At 35.3% G+C, this 21408-nt stretch overlaps 1 protein-coding gene and 1 long non-coding RNA gene across 3 annotated transcripts in view; one reads left to right on the top strand and one right to left on the bottom strand.

Moving 5' to 3' along the window:
• The window catches only part of LOC138328447 (uncharacterized), a 33773-nt gene that overhangs the window by 5569 nt on the left and 6796 nt on the right, over positions 1-21408 (top strand). Inside the window, exons 4-15 of one of the 2 annotated variants that reach the window (XM_069275253.1) lie at positions 1493-1552; positions 1812-1867; positions 3748-3891; positions 4155-4244; positions 4713-4766; positions 6249-6332; positions 7260-7331; positions 7468-7542; positions 10950-11054; positions 11431-11544; positions 11873-11977; positions 12155-12259. In XM_069275253.1, the coding sequence (XP_069131354.1) occupies positions 1493-1552; positions 1812-1867; positions 3748-3891; positions 4155-4244; positions 4713-4766; positions 6249-6332; positions 7260-7331; positions 7468-7542; positions 10950-11054; positions 11431-11544; positions 11873-11977; positions 12155-12259 (1064 nt within the window). The remainder of the gene's footprint in view (positions 1-1492; positions 1553-1811; positions 1868-3747; positions 3892-4154; positions 4245-4712; positions 4767-6248; positions 6333-7259; positions 7332-7467; positions 7543-10949; positions 11055-11430; positions 11545-11872; positions 11978-12154; positions 12260-21408) is intronic. The other variant, XM_069275254.1, reaches the window with a different exon arrangement.
• LOC138328446 (uncharacterized) lies at positions 14685-18341 on the bottom strand. Its single transcript, XR_011209213.1, has 2 exons — positions 17381-18341; positions 14685-16143 (listed from the first exon to the last, which is right to left on the bottom strand). It is a non-coding gene; the product is annotated as an uncharacterized lncRNA (long non-coding RNA).

The raw sequence follows: 21408 nt of genomic DNA on the forward strand, positions 1-21408 counted from the left end.
ATAATTTCATTATTAGCATGCCCTAATCGTTATCATACTTTTAAATGTGGTCAAATAAAAAACTAAGTCTCTGACACATCAAAACATACTTACAAACACTGACAAGTGGACATACTTGAGACACACACGTACAAGACACACTCACTTGATCCCACATGTACAAAACACACACATATAAAAGACACACACAATGAGAGAGAGAGACGGGGGAAGAGAGAGAGAGATAGAGAGAAAGAAAAAGGAGGGGAGAGAGGTCAGACTTTCAGATCATATGGCTCATTACTTACACATTATTAGAAGAGCTGACAGAGTTAATTTAGTCAAGTTCAACAAGTTTTATCCACTTTTTCCATTCATTAACAAATTTTCCGTGAAAATACTCCCCTTTACTGTAAGCAATGTGTCTCTGTACTTGATAGTAATCTTGAATCAAATACTAACCAAAACCATAATATTTAATGAACCATGTAAGCATCTGGTGACCTTGATACCACCTGTAGCTACATGAATTAAAAATAATATTTCTTTCCTGTATACATATACATTTGTCTTTGGTGTGTTCTTTGAGTGAGATGACTATTACAAAAAATTAATTCTGACACCTCTTTCAAACTTACTATTTTGTCCCCTGAAATTCACTTCCAAGATTCTGGAAGCAGGAATTTGATTGGCCAATTCGAAAGGTCATCCAAATGTAAATGTAACAACAAATGGGATTCATTATCAAACAGAGTGATAATAATTAGGATTTGTATTTAAATCAAATTGCACTGAGACATTATTGTAAAACCCTCATTCAAGTAACTGTTATTACTTAGAACTAATCATTAAAATAAAATGTCTATATATCTTGTTTTTTAATTCTGAGAAATTTTGAGAGATTATATGATTTAAATGAACCTATATGATATCAAGATGGTGACCTACATATGTACCTACATGTGACACACCTTTTTTACACCCCACCCCCTATCATGAAATGTTGAATCATATTACCTGTTACCTGTTACCTCTTCTTAGACACCATAGTTAGCTGGTTCCAGCTAGTTGTGGCACGTTTTGTTCATTTACTAGATTGTTGTATTAGGCTGTATTACCAATGTCAATACTGTTGCTTTGCATACTGATTTCCTATGGAGGAAGGACAGTCATATCTTACAAACATTTCTAGTTACAATTACTCGTTAATTTTTTTGTGGAAAGGAATTTTACCATGATTATATAAACCTATGTCTAAGAATACTACAGTCAAACCTATCTATTGTGTATTTGCATATTACTGAGTTATCTGCCCTTGGAAGTAGATATTGATTGTGACGTCAAGTGGTTGCAAGCAAAATGTTATACTTTTCGAATATAACTGCAAGGGAGACAACATTTGTGATATACAAAAACAGAATAAAGACCAAGGGCATTTTTCAGCTTGCAGATCCTGCTTTTATATTCAAATTACAAAAAATTGATTTAAGTCAATATCTTCTGTTTTGTTTAGGACTGGTTTTTAGCTCGAAGTCCTGATGTTTCCTCTAAGCTGAAGAAAACACGCAACATGGTAAATGAATCTTTTATTTCATAATCCACCTGATAGTCATTGACTTTGCCATGCATACTGATTCCCAAGATTCTGGAAGCAGCAATTTGTCACTAGACTAAGTGTGATATAACCTGAAGCAATTTCCATTTTCCTCACAACACTTTTTGATGTTGAGATTCTTCTTAATGTGCAGTAGGTGGTTGTATATTTAATTTAGAATTCAGCTCAGGGTATTATTACTATAATTTAAATACAGAGACTTTTTTTATTTTGAAAGAGAGAAGATCCATATTATGGTGAAAAAATTCCTATGGATACAAGAGATCAAGAAAGGTAGGAATCTTAGGAATTGAAAAAAACTACTGATATTAAAGGATTTTTTTAGTTCACCTGGCCCGAAGTGCTGGCAAGCTTATGCTGTGATGCTTCATCCTTCTCTCTGATCATCCGTCTGATCAACTGTCCCATTTCCATCATCATTTCCTTTAAATCACTACTAGTTATAGAGTTCTGCATGGATTGTAACCAAATTTGGTCAGAAACGTCCATGGGCAAAGAGGAACAGACTGGTTTGTATAAATAGAGGATCTTACATGTACATGGGTGGCTATGTGATATGAAATTTATCGTTCAATAATTTGATATCAAATTATTTAACAAGTTTGAAAAATTTCATATCATATACGGTAGTCACAAGTGTAAGATTCTATTTTTCACATTACTTTTATTAATAGAAATACAAATAAAACTTTAAATTTAGTCTCTATATAAAACAGTAGGAATCCGTTTCAGATGTGACGTTTCCATCTACTGAAACAATCATGCGACATCATATATTATGACGTCAAAACTGCTTGTGTGACGTCATAATAGTGTTATTACACATGTGTCTTACGATATTTATGACATGGCTGTATGGCATGGCTGAACGAGCCAGATACTGTGATAAATCTGGGATCTTAACCCCTGGGGCAGGAGGGGCGGGGCCCAACAGGAAGATTAGAAGAAAAACTTTAATATCTTTGAAGATATAAAACCAGATAAAAGATACCCTCTGGGGCTCTTTTTCATTTTTTTGACATGTATTGGTGGCCGAGTGGTTAAGATGTCCCGACATATTACCACAAGCCCTCCACCTCTGGGATGCGGGTTCGAATCCCATGTGGGGCAGTTGCCAGGTACTGACCGCTGACCGGTGGTTTTTCTCCGGGTACTCCGGCTTTCCTCCACCAACAAACCTGGCACGTCCTTACATGACCCTGGCTGTTAATAGGACGTAAAACTAAACAAACAAACAAAAGTATTGGTGTATTATTACTTTTTCTATTGTGCATGCGTTCATACTAAATCATAATTTCTGATTGGCAGATTCTTTTTTAATATACAAGGAAAAATTTCATATTCCAAGAATGGTACAAAAATATGACTTACCGGATGTCACAATAAAGATATTGACGTTCCATACCGATTTGGAAAAATAATCTAAAGCACTGATTTTACTATTTTTAGGGTAGTATGAAAACAATTTGTAATGCAAATTCACACAGTTTCCAATTAGAAAAATGAACAGTCGGGCAAGGATGGCTAAAGTCGGTAATAATGGTGTGAATGTATCCAGTATAATTTCTTATGAAATGGAAAAATAAAATATCTCGTCAAAATCTGTCTGCGTACGAAGAAATTGATTTAAAGTTTGTGAATTCTAAAACGTCCTCCCGGCTCACTATGTCCGTGGTTACATTTCCACGCAGCCTCGCTTTCAATGCTTTCAACTTTTCTTTACTTTAATGGTCAGAACTGGGAAACTAAGCAGAACTTGACCGTCGTATTAATATGTGAGAACTTTTGGAAGGCCAATGACCGCACTAATAGACTGGTTTTCTTTGCCCGACTATTCACTTTAAAAAATTTTCCATGGCAATACATTTCAAATATTGTAGACATATACATATTTTAATGCTATCAAAATTTAGCACAAATGATAAAAAAACAACTGTAAATTATGATATATTAGAGCAGATATTGGTTATCACTATCTGGTGGTTCAATACTGGAAATACCCTATTACAAGATTTAGGACTGTACTTGAAGTGGTACTTGAAAACTCTAAAATAAGTACATTTACAGTATAGAAACTACCTGATAATGGCCAAAAAGTAATTTTACATTAAACAGTCTGCAAGAATTCAAATTGCTATTCTATAACTTTGCAGAAAATGGGATTTTCCAGAACCACGTCATCACTCACCAACAATGACAGATGACTTGGAGGATCGACAGCGTGACCTGAAGTTCCCGTTGGAGGGTGATTCTAAAAGTCAGACTAGGAGAGACTTGGAGAGTTATCAAAGACATACGTATGTTTGTGCTTTGGAATGAGCGATGGGTATCTGAATAATTTGTTATAGTGGTATTTATTACTAGTTATTATACGTAGTTATACGTAAGCATAATCATTGCCTCTGTTAGAGATTGTACTTGGGACCACTGCAGACATGTTAACCTTTGGTGACCAAAAAGAGGTAGACTTTTGACTTTAGATTGAATTTGCTATAGATTTCCGATATTTAGCTAGATTACATGTGATATACAATGTAGTTATCATTCATTATGTTGACAGCAATACTGAAGTTGACCTACTTAAAAAAGAAATTGGAGAATTAAAGAAATTCCTGAACGAAGGTCGAAGAGAGCATTTAGAAATTACAAGGTAATTATGTAAAAAAAAAGAAAATTTCTTTTAATTTAATTAATATGCACATGTAAACACTGTGGGCACTATCATTCTATAACTCATTGGTCTTGGCAAGCCATACAATGTGACAAATGTGTGTTTCGTTTTATTTCAGATATATTCAAATATTAGATATGGTCTGATTCACGTGACATTCATTATATAGCATATTGATTCATAGCATATTTTCATTTTTAGAAACACTGAGTCAATATTCCCTATTGTGACGTCACTCTTTAAGTCGATATTGCGATTATGACGTAACAATACCCGGACGTCGATTTCTTCGGGAAGATGTAGTTGAGCCATTCTCCATGCATTTCCAAATTCTAAAAGACCTTCCAGATTTTTCAAATATTAAACAAGTAAAATGTATTACGTGGTGTTTTCTCAATTTTATTGATATTATCAGCCTTCATTTTTCTCTTTGACATTATTCAACAGGACTACTCAATACCGGGGAGAAGGGTCCCTCAATATCATGCAGAGGAGATACATGTATGTACATGTAGCCAAAACAAGGGTTTTACATCATGTAAATTCCATATAATAGAACAGACATTTACCTGTTTTCAGGTAGATACTGTGATTTTGCAACCCTCAGAAGTGATATAACCCTCGGTGTTCGGCTTCGAGTGATATCATTTCCCCAAATTGATAAATCACTGTATTCACCTGAAAACAGGTCAATATTTGTACATTATATGTGAAATGACTGAGAATCTCTGTTTTATCCGAAGGCATTGATCCCGACACGATCTGATGTATGCAACTGTTGTATCCAGTTGTATTCCCTACCTCTTATAATACATGTGGAGGAGGAAAGGTCAGGATCAAATTAAATAGCATCAATGACCTGACTATGAAGGCATACATGATCACGTCCTCAAGTCATATGTTGGCATGATAGTGTCAAGGCTGGAAGAGCTAAAGGCGCTTGCATGATTAGATGGGGATGTTGGGATCATGTAGGTAGTAGACGACAGTGATACAGACGGAGCCAAGAGGAAAGTGGAAAGACAATATATTATTAATAAATGACTCGCAGCTATCCTGTGACAACGGACAGTAGCCCAACCAGTCACTTAATATATCAATATTTGTATATTATCATGAGACCGCAAGATATAACCTCAATGGTTTCATTTCTCTTTTAAACATAACTCGATCAATTCTTTTAGAGGTCCTAATATTAGTTTAATTACATGTGTTCAAAGAGACAATTCAGTCTAAGAGAACATTAAAATTTGTACATATATCGAAAAAAACCCAGTTCTAATGGAAATTAGATCAGTTGGTTTTACTGTGATATCTCTGAAAAGCCCATGGTTGTGACATGTGTGTAGATGTTCAAATTCGCTTCCTGTCCACCATTACACATTGTGGTCGAACTTCTTGTATGCCGAACCCTGTCCCTTACGATGGCCCGTTTGAGCCTGTCAAATTACAACTACGTAATTGAATAAGTTGTACTTTTATAAATTGACAAAGTGTACATGACCATTTACTCTTAAGTAGTTGTACGTTTATATATTGACAAAGTGTACATGACCATTTACGGTGGGCAGGGCAAGGTATCGTAGTCCCTTGCTCATAGCGTAATGCAACTTTTGTCAAGAACTGCTAAAATCGCTCTGACCGTAGTGTGTTTACCTTATTAGGTGAATTGTCTTGCCTAAAAATCATTTTATCACCTTCTCAGTGGTTATGTAGTTTATTTGTTTAACATGTGTGACTTTGGCTCGGGTATGGGTACAGCGTCCATATTGTACCTGCTTAATCGTATTGATCAACGATTTGATATTTCAAAAATATTAATTGAAATACTTAACAATGTCGTAGAATTTGTCAATGTTTTACGTTATATGTTTCATAAGAAATGTAGAACAATACATTTATGCCATATTTTGCTTCTTGGTTATGTAAAAGAATTAGCCTGAGTGAATTGTCCCTTTACAATTTCAATCATTATGTTGACAGCTATAATGACCAAGTGAAAAAAGAATTGGGAGAATTAAAGAAAGCCTTCAATACAGTTCAAAGAGAGAATCTAGAACTTTTAAGGTAAATTTAAAATAGACCTGATATTCATCTTTTAATTGATATATCTGTACACATGTATTTATTTTTATTACTTGAATTGTCCTTCTTAAACAAAATTTTGGGTATAGTGATGTTTTATGTTCAATATTGACGGACAAATCTAGGATTCAATGAATATGTGACGTTAATTATACCAATAGCCCACCATCTTTGGATATAACCGGTTCTTGTCTTATATGGGATATTTGTATAGTACAGGTCATGATTTTTCTTTCCAATTGGGAACACAGGGATCTGGCACTAATTTCTAGCCAACAATAGTATAATATATATTTTTATAACTACTGTTAGTTAGAAATTCGTGCCAAGTCCCTGTGATTGAGAATGTACAATTGCAAACAAGTGTCTAAATGTTCTAAAACCAGACTTATTAATAAAATCAGAATTATATATATACATATACTATATGTTTCTGATAAAATAGAATTTAAAGCATACTTTAAAACAATCCTTCAAAAACGTTCTTTTTTCTTCCATGCTAATTATATATAATAACCATTAATTATCTTTATTTTCAATCAGCAAGAATACAATAAGTTTTGAACTAATCAGATAAATGTCTGGAATCATTCTGCATTATTGAAATAGGGTCCAGTTTTATGTTGAATTATTCAAACCATGAAAGTTATTACAGCATGATTGCAGCATATACTGTATTGCAGTGCATGTTGCAAGCATGTACTATTTTATTTAAACTTATAAAGCAAACTTGCAGCATGAGCTGTAATGAAGCATTAAACATGTTATATTACTACACAATGCTTTAAAGTATGCAAAATAATATCAGCTTAGACATCAGCATGGTTTCAGCATATGCTGCAAATTGGTAATGTCACTTATACAAAACATTAGGGTATCTTTATTCAGTATGTTCATATTATTATACAGACGAGGATATTCCACATGGAGACCAACTGATGAAGTAGCTGGTGAACAAAAGGATATCAGGTCAGATGGAAGGTATTTATCATTAACTATTATCTCAGTAGTTCATATTTTGTGTCTGAAATATTTACACTGTCTAACGCACTACATATTACAACCTTACCTGATATCAATTTTTTTAACTACCGTTTGTTTCTTAATTTGTTTTTAGGTCCTCACCAAACTCTGAGATGAGGAGGCTTAAAATAATTGGAAACCAAATATTTGTAGAGCATGAGCAGGATAGGTAGATATATGATATTACGTCTGGTGTATATGCTTTTATCCTTCCTAATGCCTCCCTTGGCACCGCCTCACTTTTGGCCTTGAGTTGAGTGTTCGCCCCTGTGAGGAAGCCTCTGGGTACTGTCCCCTGGCCGAGACACACCAAAGTCTATAAAAGTGGTAGTTTCTGCTCCTGCTTAGCACTCAGCAAACAGGGAGTGGGACGACTGGTTTGCCCATTTTCAGTATAACGTGACTGGGTGGGGTGTGTTGCTTGGTGTCTTCGGTGGCATGCTTCAGTGATATAGCACTATAAAAAGGGCAACAGTTCCACTATACAAGAAGACACAACACAAACATACTGCAGGCTCCCAAGACACGCACCTCGCACTTCACACACACTACACACTGCATACATGGGAGGCCGTCCTTACATGACCATAGCTGTTAATAGGACGATAATTAATCAAACAAACAAAAGTGTATATGCTTTTAAGTTTATAATTAAAATTACATTGAAACAATTCTTGTGCACTATAGCAATGCTGCAAAGTTTTGGCGTTAATCATATTCAAAGCTCCAAATTAAGCCACCATGTTGGATTTCTTAAGAATGAAAAATGTGATAACATTTTAGGGCAAAGTTATCCATAATTAAAAAATTGCGTTGACTGACAATGACCATGGGTCAAGGTCAGGAGTCAAGGGGTCAAAAGTCAAGGTCTACTTTTCCTGCACTATCATTTGTTTTTTTAATGAAGCAAATTTAGGACCAAGGTGAGCTTATGCCATACCGTGGCGTCCGGTGTCCGTCGTCCGTCGTCCGTCGTCTTCGTCGTCCGTCGTCCGTCGTCCGTCCGTCCGTCAACAATCGACTTCTTCTCCATAACCGCTGGTCGGATTTCAACAAAATTTGACTGGTAGCATCCTTATGGGCTACTAACTGAAAATTGTACAAATGATGGGGCTGACCCCCCAGGGGCCTGAGGGGCGGGGCCAAAAGGGGTCAATTTGGCTATTTCCATATAAACGACTTCTTCTCTGAAACCAAGCATGGGATAGCACCCATAATGCAATGGTAGCATTCTTATAGGGTGGGGATTCAAAATTGTACAAATGATGGGGCTGACCCCCCAGGGGCCTGAGGGGCGGGGCCAAAAGGGGTCAATTTGGCTATTTCCATATAAACGACTTCTTCTCTGAAACCAAGCATGGGATAGCATCCATAATGCAATGGTAGCATCCTTATAGGGTGGGGATTAAAAATTGTACAAATGATGTGGCTGACCCCCCGGGGGCCTGAGGGGCGGGGTCAAAAGGGGTCAATTTGGCTATTTCCATATAAACGACTTCTTCTCTGAAACCAAGCATGGGATAGCACCCATAATGCAATGGTAGCATCCTTATAGGGTGGGGATTCAAAATTGTACAAATGATGGGGCTGACCCCCCGGGGGCCTGAGGGGCGGGGTCAAATGGGGTCAATTTGGCTATTTCCATATAAACGACTTCTTCTCTGAAACTAAGCATGAGATAGCACTCATAATGCAATGGTAGTATCTTTTATAGGTTGGGGATTCAAAATTGTACAAATGATGTGGCTGACCCCCGGGGGGCCTGAGGGGCGGGGTCAAAAGGGGCCAATTTGGCTATTTCCATATAAACGACTTCTTCTCTGAAACTAAGCATGGTATAGCACCCATAATGCAATGGTGGCATCTTTATAGGGTGGGGATTCAAAATTGTGCAAATGATGGGGCTGACCCCCAGGGGGCCTGAGGGGCGGGGTCGAAAGTGGCCAATTTGGCTATTTCCATTTAAATGACTTCTTCTCTGAAACTAAGCACGGTATAGCACCCATAATACAATGGTAGTATCCTTATAGTGTGGGGATTCAATATTGTGCAAATGGTAGGGCTGACCCCCCGGGGGCCTGAGGGGCGGGGTCAAAAGTGGTCAATTTCCATATATATATGACTTTTTCTCTGCAACTTAACATGGGATTACGCTCATAATGCAATGGTTACATCCTTATAGGGTTTGGATTCAAAATTTTGCAAATGATGGGGCTGACCCCCCGGGGGCCTGAAGGGTGGGGTCAAAAGGGGTCAATTTAGCTATTTCCATATAAACGACTTCTTCTCTGCAACTAAGAATGGAAGAGCACTTATAGTGCAATGGTAGCATCCTTATAGGGTTGGGATTTGAAATTGTACAAATGATAGGGCTGACCCCCGGGGCCTTAGACGGCAATAGATGCGAGGTCAAAAGGTCAATTAGGCTACTATTTTCATATAAATTACTTTGTCTCTGAACCTATGTATTGGATAGCATATTTGTATGGTATCAATAGCATCATTGTATGGTTGTGATTCAAAATTAAACTTTGGGAGTCAATTTTGCTTATTTTTCTAATTGTCAGAGTCTTGTGATAATTACTAACAAAAAACCAGGTGAGCGATACAGGCCCTCTGGGCCTCTTGTTTATTTGAAAAGATTAATGAAGCAAATTTAGAATTCGGGAAAGATTCAGAGCTCAAGCTTACTATCTGTTTGGAATTTAACAAAGTAGAATCACAATTTGATTGTTCTTAAACAGTTGAAGCAATGTTGTCCAGACTAAACAATGGTCAGAAGTTAAGGTCTTAGGATCAAAGGTCAAGGTCACGTTTTGCATACATATAATACAACAATAGTTGACAATTCAGACTATTCAGACCATGGTCATTGAGTTATTGGTCACGGTAATCGAGAATCGAGCTATCAACAAAAGTCATTGCTTCAGAGGATAGTCACAAGGTCGCTATTTGGATTTTAAGATTAAAAATGTGTCTCAGGTCATTGCCAAAATTTTGCATATCTTCACAAACTGTTAAGTATAACATGAAATGTTTTTGCATGCCTATTTTCATGGTATAGAACGATCAAAACTTTTTATGTGTTGAAATGTTCATGGTTATGACAGCGTCCATGGAAAACATTGAGCGTTTCTGCAGAATGACTACTTCATAATGTTATACATGTATTGTATGCACATTTTGTCTTTCATTAGTTCTAAATGGTTATTTGGGATAAACCAGGCCAAATTAGTTATTTCATTTAGCCTGAATAGCAAACATTAAAAGCATTAAACTGACAAGAAAGTGAATTAATTGAGACTTGTCCAATGTAAAGTCTGGTGAAATATAGTCATTCACTTATTGGATAGAGTACATTCATATTTTCCACAGTTTTAGTCGATACAAATATTGTCTTGGAAAACATAGATATCAGATTATGTAAATCAGAATCAATCAGCCAATCAGATTTAGATGCTTGAATTAGCCAATCAGATTTAGATGTCATAATCAGCCAATCATGAGTTATTAAGAATTTATGTACGGTATATAGATTAGTTTTATTATTGATAATTATATTGACTTTAAATTCAGAGCTTTTAATCTTGAGGAAACACTGGAAATGGAACGTAAACAGCTTATCAGTGGGAAAAGGGAAAAGACAAGAGAGGATTTGAAATTTAAAAAAAAATGCGAAAGGTATATTTTTAGACAAAATATTCAGAATCGAGAATTCGAATTTAAATGTACATTTACTTTTATAGTTCAGGCAGTCAATTGACATATCAGAATCTGGCAGTCAGAATTAGATATTATAATATTAGATTTATATCAAAATATTATATATAGCCAATCAGAAATTAATTGAGAATTAAATAACCATTCAATTTGAAGTCGATATCAAAATTAGCCAATTAGAAATCAATATGAGATAAGTCATTTAAAATCAGATATCCAGCCAATTTGAAGTAGATATGAAAGGAAGCCAATCAAATTTAGTTATCAAATTAGTCAACAGAATGTTTCATAAAATTGTATATTTTAATTGTATAATTTTGGAATTTGTGTTGTTTAGTGATATGGAATTAGACTCATTGCATATGGAATGTAACCACCTGAAACACCAAAACAGAGAGAAGGACGAGGAAATTAAGAAATTATTATCCAACGAAAAGGACGCTTTAAACAGGTGACGTATCGTATACCTTAGAATAAAGAGATGAATTATAGAAACGTTTGTTGAGCTTCCCACATTTACTTATATGTTACCTCCTGTCATGTTTGCCTGACACCCCAATCATTTGTGATTGAAGTTGTAATTCAGTCATTTTTGGGCTTTGACAATAACAATAATTTTGATTTCTGTCATCTTAGAATTTTTTTTAAATGAGTCCCAAACATCTTCTAAGTTTACGGACTTTCAGTGTAATAAAATATCTTAGAAGTATATATTTAAATCTTCTTTTGCATACTAGAGCTTCAATTCCAATACAAGTTTCCATTTACTTTGTCTTTAGGGTGGACATACTTGAAAAAGAATGTGCACAATTGCTTCAAGATTTGAATCATCAAGATATGGTAACTGAGAGGAAAGCAGAAGAAAACAAACACCTACAGGAAAAGTAACAATTAAATCACTATTTCAAAGACAACCATCTTGTCGCAAATATAAGAAATCTTTTCATTCCCTATGTATTTTAGCGATGAAATGGACGAGATATTACATATTGCAAAAGTATTGCACCTATTGTTTTGATTAGTTGTTTGTTCTTAACAAAGGAAATAATTTCTTTATTCAGTTTGAATGAGTACAATCGACATTTAAAAAGTGCCCGCCAAAATCTCTTTGAACAACAGAAAGTAATTGAACGTCTCCAGGAAGAAAAGGCAGATGCTTTGAGGAGGTAAGGAGCCATTATGATACGATATACACATATTTTTCATTAAGCATTGAAATGACAAACTAACTGTGACATTCACGTTGATAAGATGGCCTTATACACAAGAAATCATTCAGCAGTAACTGGATCTTACTGTTGTGACATCACATTAGATTTCCTTGCTTGTTTTGTGTCTCTGCCGACATGTTTCGGTGAGATAGCACTATATAAAAGGGTAAAAGTTCCACTATTACAAAGAGGCACAACACAAGTATACTGCAGTCTCCTAAAATATACATGCACTTCACACATGCAAAACTCCGCATACAAGAGAAGCCAACTTTTAAATGACCCTGACTGTTGATAGGATGTTCAGCTGATCAGCTAACCAATCCTTCTATAGGCACACTAGCCAATGAAAGGAGCTCTAATTACAAGTTTCTAATGAAAAAAGGTCTAAGGAATGTTTCCATAGTGACACAAACAAAAAATATAACATTAGTAAAATCACTGGGTAACAAACGGTTAATATGTTATAGTCATAAAAAATGGGACCGTGGTGACCGAGTAGTTTAGATGTTACCACAGTCAGTGGTGACCGAGTAGTTTAGATGTTACCACAGTCAGTGGTGACCGAGTAGTTTAGATGTTACCACAGTCAGTGGTGACCGAGTAGTTTAGATGTTACCACAGTCAGTGGTGACCGAGTAGTTTAGATGTTACCACAGTCAGTGGTGACCGAGTAGTTTAGATGTTACCACAGTCAGTGGTGACCGAGTAGTTTAGATGTTACCACAGTCAGTGGTGACCGAGGTAGTTTAGATGTTACCACAGTCAGTGGTGACCGAGTAGTTTAGATGTTACCACAGTCAGTGGTGACCGAGTAGTTTAGATGTTACCACAGTCAGTGGTGACCGAGTAGTTTAGATGTTACCACAGTCAGTGGTGACCGAGTAGTTTAGATGTTACCACAGTCAGTGGTGACCGAGTAGTTTAGATGTTACCACAGTCAGTGGTGACCGAGTAGTTTAGATGTTACCACAGTCAGTGGTGACCGAGTAGTTTAGATGTTACCACAGTCAGTGGTGACCGAGTAGTTTAGATGTTACCACAGTCAGTGGTGACCGAGTAGTTTAGATGTTACCACAGTCAGTGGTGACCGAGTAGTTTAGATGTTACCACAGTCAGTGGTGACCGAGTAGTTTAGATGTTACCACAGTCAGTGGTGACCGAGTAGTTTAGATGTTACCACAGTCAGTGGTGACCGAGTAGTTTAGATGTTACCACAGTCAGTGGTGACCGAGTAGTTTAGATGTTACCACAGTCAGTGGTGACCGAGTAGTTTAGATGTTACCACAGTCAGTGGTGACCGAGTAGTTTAGATGTTACCACAGTCAGTGGTGACCGAGTAGTTTAGATGTTACCACAGTCAGTGGTGACCGAGTAGTTTAGATGTTACCACAGTCAGTGGTGACCGAGTAGTTTAGATGTTACCACAGTCAGTGGTGACCGAGTAGTTTAGATGTTACCACAGTCAGTGGTGACCGAGTAGTTTAGATGTTACCACAAGCCCTCTTCCTCTGTGTCTGGAGTTAGAATCCCAGGTGGGGCAGTTGCAAGGTACAGGCTGCTGGTTGGTAGTTTTTACGCTTAAGGCTATATAGCCTTACAGCGTATTGTCATTGTCTGCGAGACCGGAAATACCGAAAATGCCTTTTCGACTACGACACCACCTAGCGTGAAAAAGTACTACTCCTCAGGTCCAAATCAAAGTACTGTAAGTACTGAACTGAAAAAGCATTGATGTAACAAAATTTTAGTTCAAAGAAGGCAAATATGTCATTAGTAACATTTTAGGGTGTGTATTTTCTTGCAAGTCCCATGTCATTATCAAGTTGGGTTATTTATCTTCCAAGTATTCATTTAATTAATTTTGGATAAATTGTTGAGATTGCAGACAACCATTCCTCCTCATATCAAAAGATGAATTTAAAAATTATGAGAAGATTTTAAGAAAATGCTAGAAAATTTCCTTTAGATTTGAACTTTGAACCTATCTTGAATTCAACAAATATTTACAGTCAGTGTCATGTGACAGACCTACAGCTAATAACAATCTGCAGTAAAATGACAACAAGGGAAACATTAAGACTCCATTAAGAAGAAAGTATAATCTGACACATGGATATCCCTTGATGGCATTTTTACAAAGTTCATGGCTTATGCTGCAAATGTTGTTTACAGACCTCATTTATAAGGAACTATGTGCAATGCATATAATATACAAGTATTTTTTTTTCCGATGAACTATGTGGTACAGATCTGTTACAGGAGGAAAGGGCAAAAGGCAATTAATTAGATAATTTTCAAGAGAAGAAATGAAATGACAAAAACTAAGGTTCAAATGTTCATTTAAATAATTGGTTACTGCATCAAAATCAAAACTGAATTGTTTTGAATTATGTTTATTCAAAAATACTTTAATACAAACATGAAATAACATCACAATACATTATTTTTTCTAGTTCTCTTCTGTGATACACACAATGTATTCAGGCATATTAGTAAGTAAAGAGCAGTTCTTGATACTTTGCTGCAATATTGAAGAAAAGTCATATCAAAGTTAGATTCAGTATGATACTGTCTCTATATAATGCATAAAATGGACACTGAGAATTCTTAACAGCATATTAAAACAACCATTCTCAAAATCAGTGTGTTATTTGTATACATTGACATGTACATTGGACCCTCGATAATCTGGACACCTTTGTTCCCAGCCTAAACCGCCCAGATTACAAATTTTCCGGACTGCCGAATTTCGTGTACCCTAGTCAATTTTGAAATTGTCATGTACAAGTTACTCCCCTTGACCTTGTAAATCAATGATCGGTTTTTATGTTTATGTACTAAAATAAATACTTTTTTTGTTATGTTTTAAAGGTTTTTTTCCCATTTAATTATGTTAAGAATATGAAATTAACGTACATGTAATCACACATTATTGGCAACTTGTTGTTAATGTCACATTACTTACAACTGTTTATACATGTATTGGTAACAAGATCAGAAACAGTTGTAAAAACATTTGATAGAGGCATCAACTAATGGGAACAACCAATGGGCTATGTCACCAGAAGTGTTAAAATTTGTGTCATTTTGGTGAACACACTGCACAAAGTCAACAAGTAAAACTGTTTAATATGTTTCTGTTGTAGCAAATAAATGAATGTCATTCCATATACAATGTACTTATATGGCCGTGTCACAGATGTGAATCATTGAAATATACATTGTAGTAATGATAATTCAGGCGTGATGATGGGTAAATAAATTATCAGTTTATATTATAAATGTAGGATATTTCTATATATATCTAAATGCAAAGTTACTCGACACTCGCTAATTGTCATCACTTGATATTTTGCAACATTACAGTCAATGGGACAGAATTGTAGTTCTGATAATGACCGTCTGTCAGAACATATATAGTGTGTTTCATTCAAGCCAAGAAAACTCTTTTTGTTTGTTTGAATTTTACAACAAAACAGAAAGACTAACACGTGAGTCAGTCTGTGAAGTTAAAAGTTTAAACACCTTCTATCTCTCCACAGATTGATAACAATCGACAGTATGTCAAATGGTGACAACTCTTTGCAAAAGTTGCAAATATACTGGATTTACTTTTTTGTATTTTGGTTTTTTAATTGGCATTATGAAACAATGCGAATGAGAAGCGCCAACCCATATGCTTGTTGTCCAGAGCTACATGTATGTTGTCGCAGCTAGTTTAATATATGCCTGCAGGTAGTCATCCTTAGAATCATTTCACTGCTTCCAAAGTAATCCTGATAATCTCCAGTCTTCAACAATTATAGAATCTGCTTCAGATGACTAGCCAATGAGTCCTGTAATTATAAAATTTAACATATATATCAATATTCTTAATTTGTAATAAAAAAGTTACAGAAATCATCTAACAATGACAAAAGGAAGAAATTGGACTCGTGTACACAAGTACTTTGAGTTAAAGATGCTCCACCGCCGACAGAGTATAAATGATATTCATCATTTGAACAATAATTAGTGTTTAATCGTGTATGCATAAGTCTAATTAACACAAAAAATAATATAAAATAATTAATTTTGCCTTTGGGTCAAGCGCAATCAGTACTTCATTCCATATAGGATATAGTGCTACAGAATTTTTTCGGGATGCAATTAATTATTTTATTTATATTTTTAACTTTAAGTGAAATTGGAGCTCAAACGTTTCAACGGCGGTAATGGTGTAAAGTAAGTAACTTTTGTAACTGAAGAAAACTACTAAATTGTCTGCTGCCGTTTTTGATAGTGAAAAAATACCATTTGTCAGCGGTGAAGCATCTTTAATATATTAGCATCATAATTAATTTGTCTCCTATACCTGATACACATTGATAAAATACAATGTTTTTTTCTGCTAGCAAAACTTACTTTAAACCAAATACTGTAATATTGAGCAAGTGTAAATTTACCATGTATGATATATTACAGTGCACAGGTTATTGTTTATTTTGGTAAGTGTTATTATAAATTCTCTGAATCCATGAAGTTATATATGTAGTGACTGTTTAATCGATGTTTTAAGTTCATACCGCCAATTTCGAAATCCCAGATATTAAGCGGACTAAAATAAATCTAGCATTACTATTCTTCTATTTATCTAAATAAATTCTGTATTCACATGTGTATTACACACATATGTACGTATTGTGTATGGATCTATATCATGCATTGTTTTGCCTACAAATAAACACATGCTTTGTGATGTTTATAGACATATTGACAATCTGGTAAATTGACTCTATGCATTAATATTAAATTTGATGTCATCGCATTAGAAAATAATACCAAAAATGAATCTGGTCAACTGCTAATTATATACTGTAACAACAAACTACTTCAAATTTAAAGTGATATTCAATTTTGTTGCGTAGTAATAAAGTAGAACGTCGATTATATGGATGTTAGCAGGAATTCACACATACTCATGATGTTGTAAGTTCACTTCATGTGCCGATGTCTGTCAAATAGTTCATATAATAATATACCGACCCATTATAAGGCATGATAGGCAAAGAAGCAAAACGAAATGAAACTTACGATTTTCACTGCTTCTGTCTCCAAATACGAAAATAATTCCGTAGTTTACTAGCAAAGTGGCTTGCAACATGCAGTGTTCAAATATTCTTCGGTGTTTTTCAGATATGAGAATGCACTTATTACGCTCGATAATTAAATGGAAAATATTTCTTGACTTGCAAGTTTACATCACAGGTCCGCTTTGCGTGATGACGTCTTTGCTTACATTCGGCCGTTTACACTATTGCTGAGTGTCACGATATTTCATTGTATCTGTGTCCGTGTATTAAATATCCCCTCGTTAATGAAAGGATGCGTTAGTTGACAATCCGTGCGAAATGATAAGGAACCAGCGTAACTCAGAATTTATCGTGTTTGTTAGCTTCTGCATAGATCACCCAGACGCTTGACGCGTACGTAGTTAACAAGCGTCTGTTTGAGTGAGACTTGGTTAAATTCAGTGGGCCATCGTAATGACATGATCACAATACGAACGTACCTGTTCTCCAAAATGACTATCAATATAATACATGTAAAAACAAACAACTTTTGTATCTTGCTTACGTCGGGATGAATTAAAAAATTGTCATTATATAATAGATTATGAATGTACACATCAAACTACAATTAGATACTTACATACCAAAATCCTGACAATTCCTTTATTTAGTGTTACCCATACCGGATGTTTACATAAATATATGCAAATGCTGGCGAGAATTAGGCCACCGATCGCTACCACTGATGCAAATTATCCTTACTATTTTTCAATTATAGACGTTCATGCTATAGTTTTTGTAGACATGTTTGAAACTATTCTATTTAATGAAATACCATAGAAGTTGTTTAACTGCACTATGGCAGCATATTTGTTCTAGAAAGAGGAAAATAGAAAAAAATCGCATGCAAATGAGAGGTCAATCGCATTTAAATTAGTGGGTCATCCGGGCCGTAGCAATACTGGAAAAGCAAGCTTTTTCAGTAAAAATCCGCCTTCTAAAGCAAATATGCTGTCATGGTGTAATTATGATTGCATGAAAAAAAAATCTGTAGTATTTCCTTAAGTGTTATAGTTTCAAAAATGTGTCCAAAGCTATAATATCATTGTCTATTAATGGAAAATAGTGAGAATAATTTGCATGAATGATAGCGATCGATGACCTAAATTCTCGCCAATCATTTGCATATAGGATGAACTTCTAGTTTAGATAACACTAAATAAAGGAATTGACAGGATTTAAGTATGTATAAGTAGGGTTGGTATGGGTACTAAATTTTGTCCTCGTGTACCCGAATTTAAGTACCCGATCCGTACCTAGATACTCGACATGTATTCCTACAGTATGTGAACGTATCAACTTCGTGAGTTAGCTTAGTGGTACAATTTACCGATGTTGTTTGGAGCAATCTGCAGATGGAGCAAATTTCAATGTAATCATAATGAAATGTGAGAGATTCATTCTCCAATAATGCAAATGGCATTGGTATATCAATTTAATATCAATCGGTAACATCATACAATCGTAATGTAACAAGCTGACAGAGCCCAGAATGTCCGTGACAGATGTTGTTTACCGCACATGCGCAACAGGAAGTACAAAAGAGTGACGTAGTCTTCATTCGGATAGCCTCTGGTGTTATCATATACAGCATACCGATAGTGAAAGTAAACATGTGCGCCATTCATGATCACTTCTCCGATCATGGGAAATAAGAATTGCAACAATGTTGCTTGTGAACATGTCAGCAGATGAAGTGTCATCCTTTGTGAGTAAAATAGAACAAAAGAGTGCTATTTTGTACTTCTTGTTAATGAATTTTACGTTTACACAGACATCTAACACTCAGTATCAGTATGTTTCCTATTTTGACGGATGCCCGGCCGGGAAGCCTACACATGTTTCCTACGTGTATTTTGACGGGTACCCGGGTACTTCCCCAACACGACCCGTGTGGTAATAATCAAGGCCTACAACATTCAATTCGTACATTCGTATTTGGACACAGAAACAGTAAAATCGTAAGTGTTCATTTCGTTTTGCTTATACCTGTCTACAGTATATAAATTACACATGAAGTGAACTTACGTGTCTCTGTGTATTTCTGCTAACGTATGTGATATAGATGTTTTATTTTATTACAAGACCAAGAACATTACTTTATATTTTGGAGCAGTTTCCTTTTCAAATTCGAAGTTGACAAAAATTAACTGCTAGCATTTTTTTCTAATTTTATGACATACAATTCAATGCATTTAATTCAGTAGGTGTAACAGATTTAATTTGCCAAATTGTCCATATGGATACCGTGGTAATGGAGTGTCACATCACAAAACATAACGGTATGTAGGATTTTGTATAGTGTGTAACATACATGACAATGATTATTAGCATATTGATGTAATCAATTAATATATAGCTACTGTTGTAGAGGAAAAGATATCACCTTCTGACTGACTTTCAGTCAAAAGGTGATATCTTTTCCGCTACAACAGTAGCTAATCAATATAGAGATACAATTGTAGCGGGATTGGACTGGGTCGATCATCGGTGACCAGGTAGCTTAGTCGGTAGAGCACTCGGCTAGTGTTCTGAGGGTCCCGGATTTGAATCCCGGTCTGGCCGCTACATTTTCTCCTCTCCTGTTACAAAATTGGCGCCCAACTAAATAACCCACGTTGGTGGTATTTGGAAGATTCTCGTATGTCTTCGAGGGCGAAGACTTCGAGAAAGGAGGGAGGAGTGTAGCGGGATTGGACTGGGTCGATCATCGGAGACCAGGTAGCTCAGTCGGTAGAGCACTCAGCTAGTGTTCTGAGGGTCCCGGGTTCGAATCCCAGTCTGGCCGCTACATTTTCTCCTCTCCTGTTACACAATCATGCATACACAATACATTTGTACATAATATACATGTGTATATATGAAGTTTAAGAGACAAGTGTAATTACTAATAAGGCTAGATTTTATTAAGACAATTATTATCTCTGATTTAAAAACTGGAAACATGAGCTTAAAATATTGATAAAAATTAAAAATAAAAAGATTAAAAATGATGCTAATATATTAACTCAAATTACTTGTATACAAGACTCCACAACTGACTTGAACTTTTTAAATTCTTTAAGTTTATGTTAGAGTACTCTATAACTTTTTATTGAAATTATTGCATATTTTGTTAAATTCTAAAATAACAGGACCCAATATTTGCTAGTCATCCACAGCAGACTCAAAATGTTGAAGAATTGAGATTATCAAGAAGCAGTGAAATAATACCGGGCATATATTAACTAGCTGCAATGGCAGATATATAAAGCTCTAGACAACTTTGTCGTCAGATCTAGGGTTACAATTCTGTCTAATTGACCGTAGTGTTGCAAAACATCTAATGATGAACATGACATAATTAGCGGACTGCAGGTTTCTAGTAAATTTGCAATTGAACTGATTTATGGTATGTAAAAACATATAAAAATGCATACGTTCAGATGGACATGTATTACTAAAGAGTAAAATAAAAATAATGTTTTGTTATGTTATGCTATGTTATTTTATTCAAGTATTTTTGAATAAACATAATTAAACACAGTTCACTTCAGTGATAGGGAAGGAGATTTGTTACTATGCGACTATGTCCCCTTGAAATAAAATTTCGATGGGACATTTGATCAGACAATGCGCCAAAACAACATTTTCTAGGGACATTGAGGCGAAAACAAAAATTAACATCAGCATGTATCATCAATGTTTTATTAGTCACTCATTAGTCAGTGTACTGTTGATTCAGCAAATAAGTAAATAATGCTAGCAAATTAACTGATAATTTAACCAGAAACTGCTTCAAAATTTGAAGTAATATTAAACTTTTTTTTTCTTGTTGTAAAACAAAACATTGATTATATGTATGTTAGCAGAAATACACAGACATGTTACCTAGTTCAATTCATTCGTCATTGTTTGTCAAATACAAAATCAGAAACATAAGTGGTATGTAGTTCATATACCAACCCAAAGACCAATTTATTTAATGTAGAAATAAAATGAAATGAACGC

This window comes from Argopecten irradians, chromosome 7, assembly GCF_041381155.1.
Source record: "Argopecten irradians isolate NY chromosome 7, Ai_NY, whole genome shotgun sequence".
In the NCBI taxonomy this organism is placed as follows: Eukaryota; Metazoa; Mollusca; class Bivalvia; order Pectinida; family Pectinidae; genus Argopecten; species Argopecten irradians.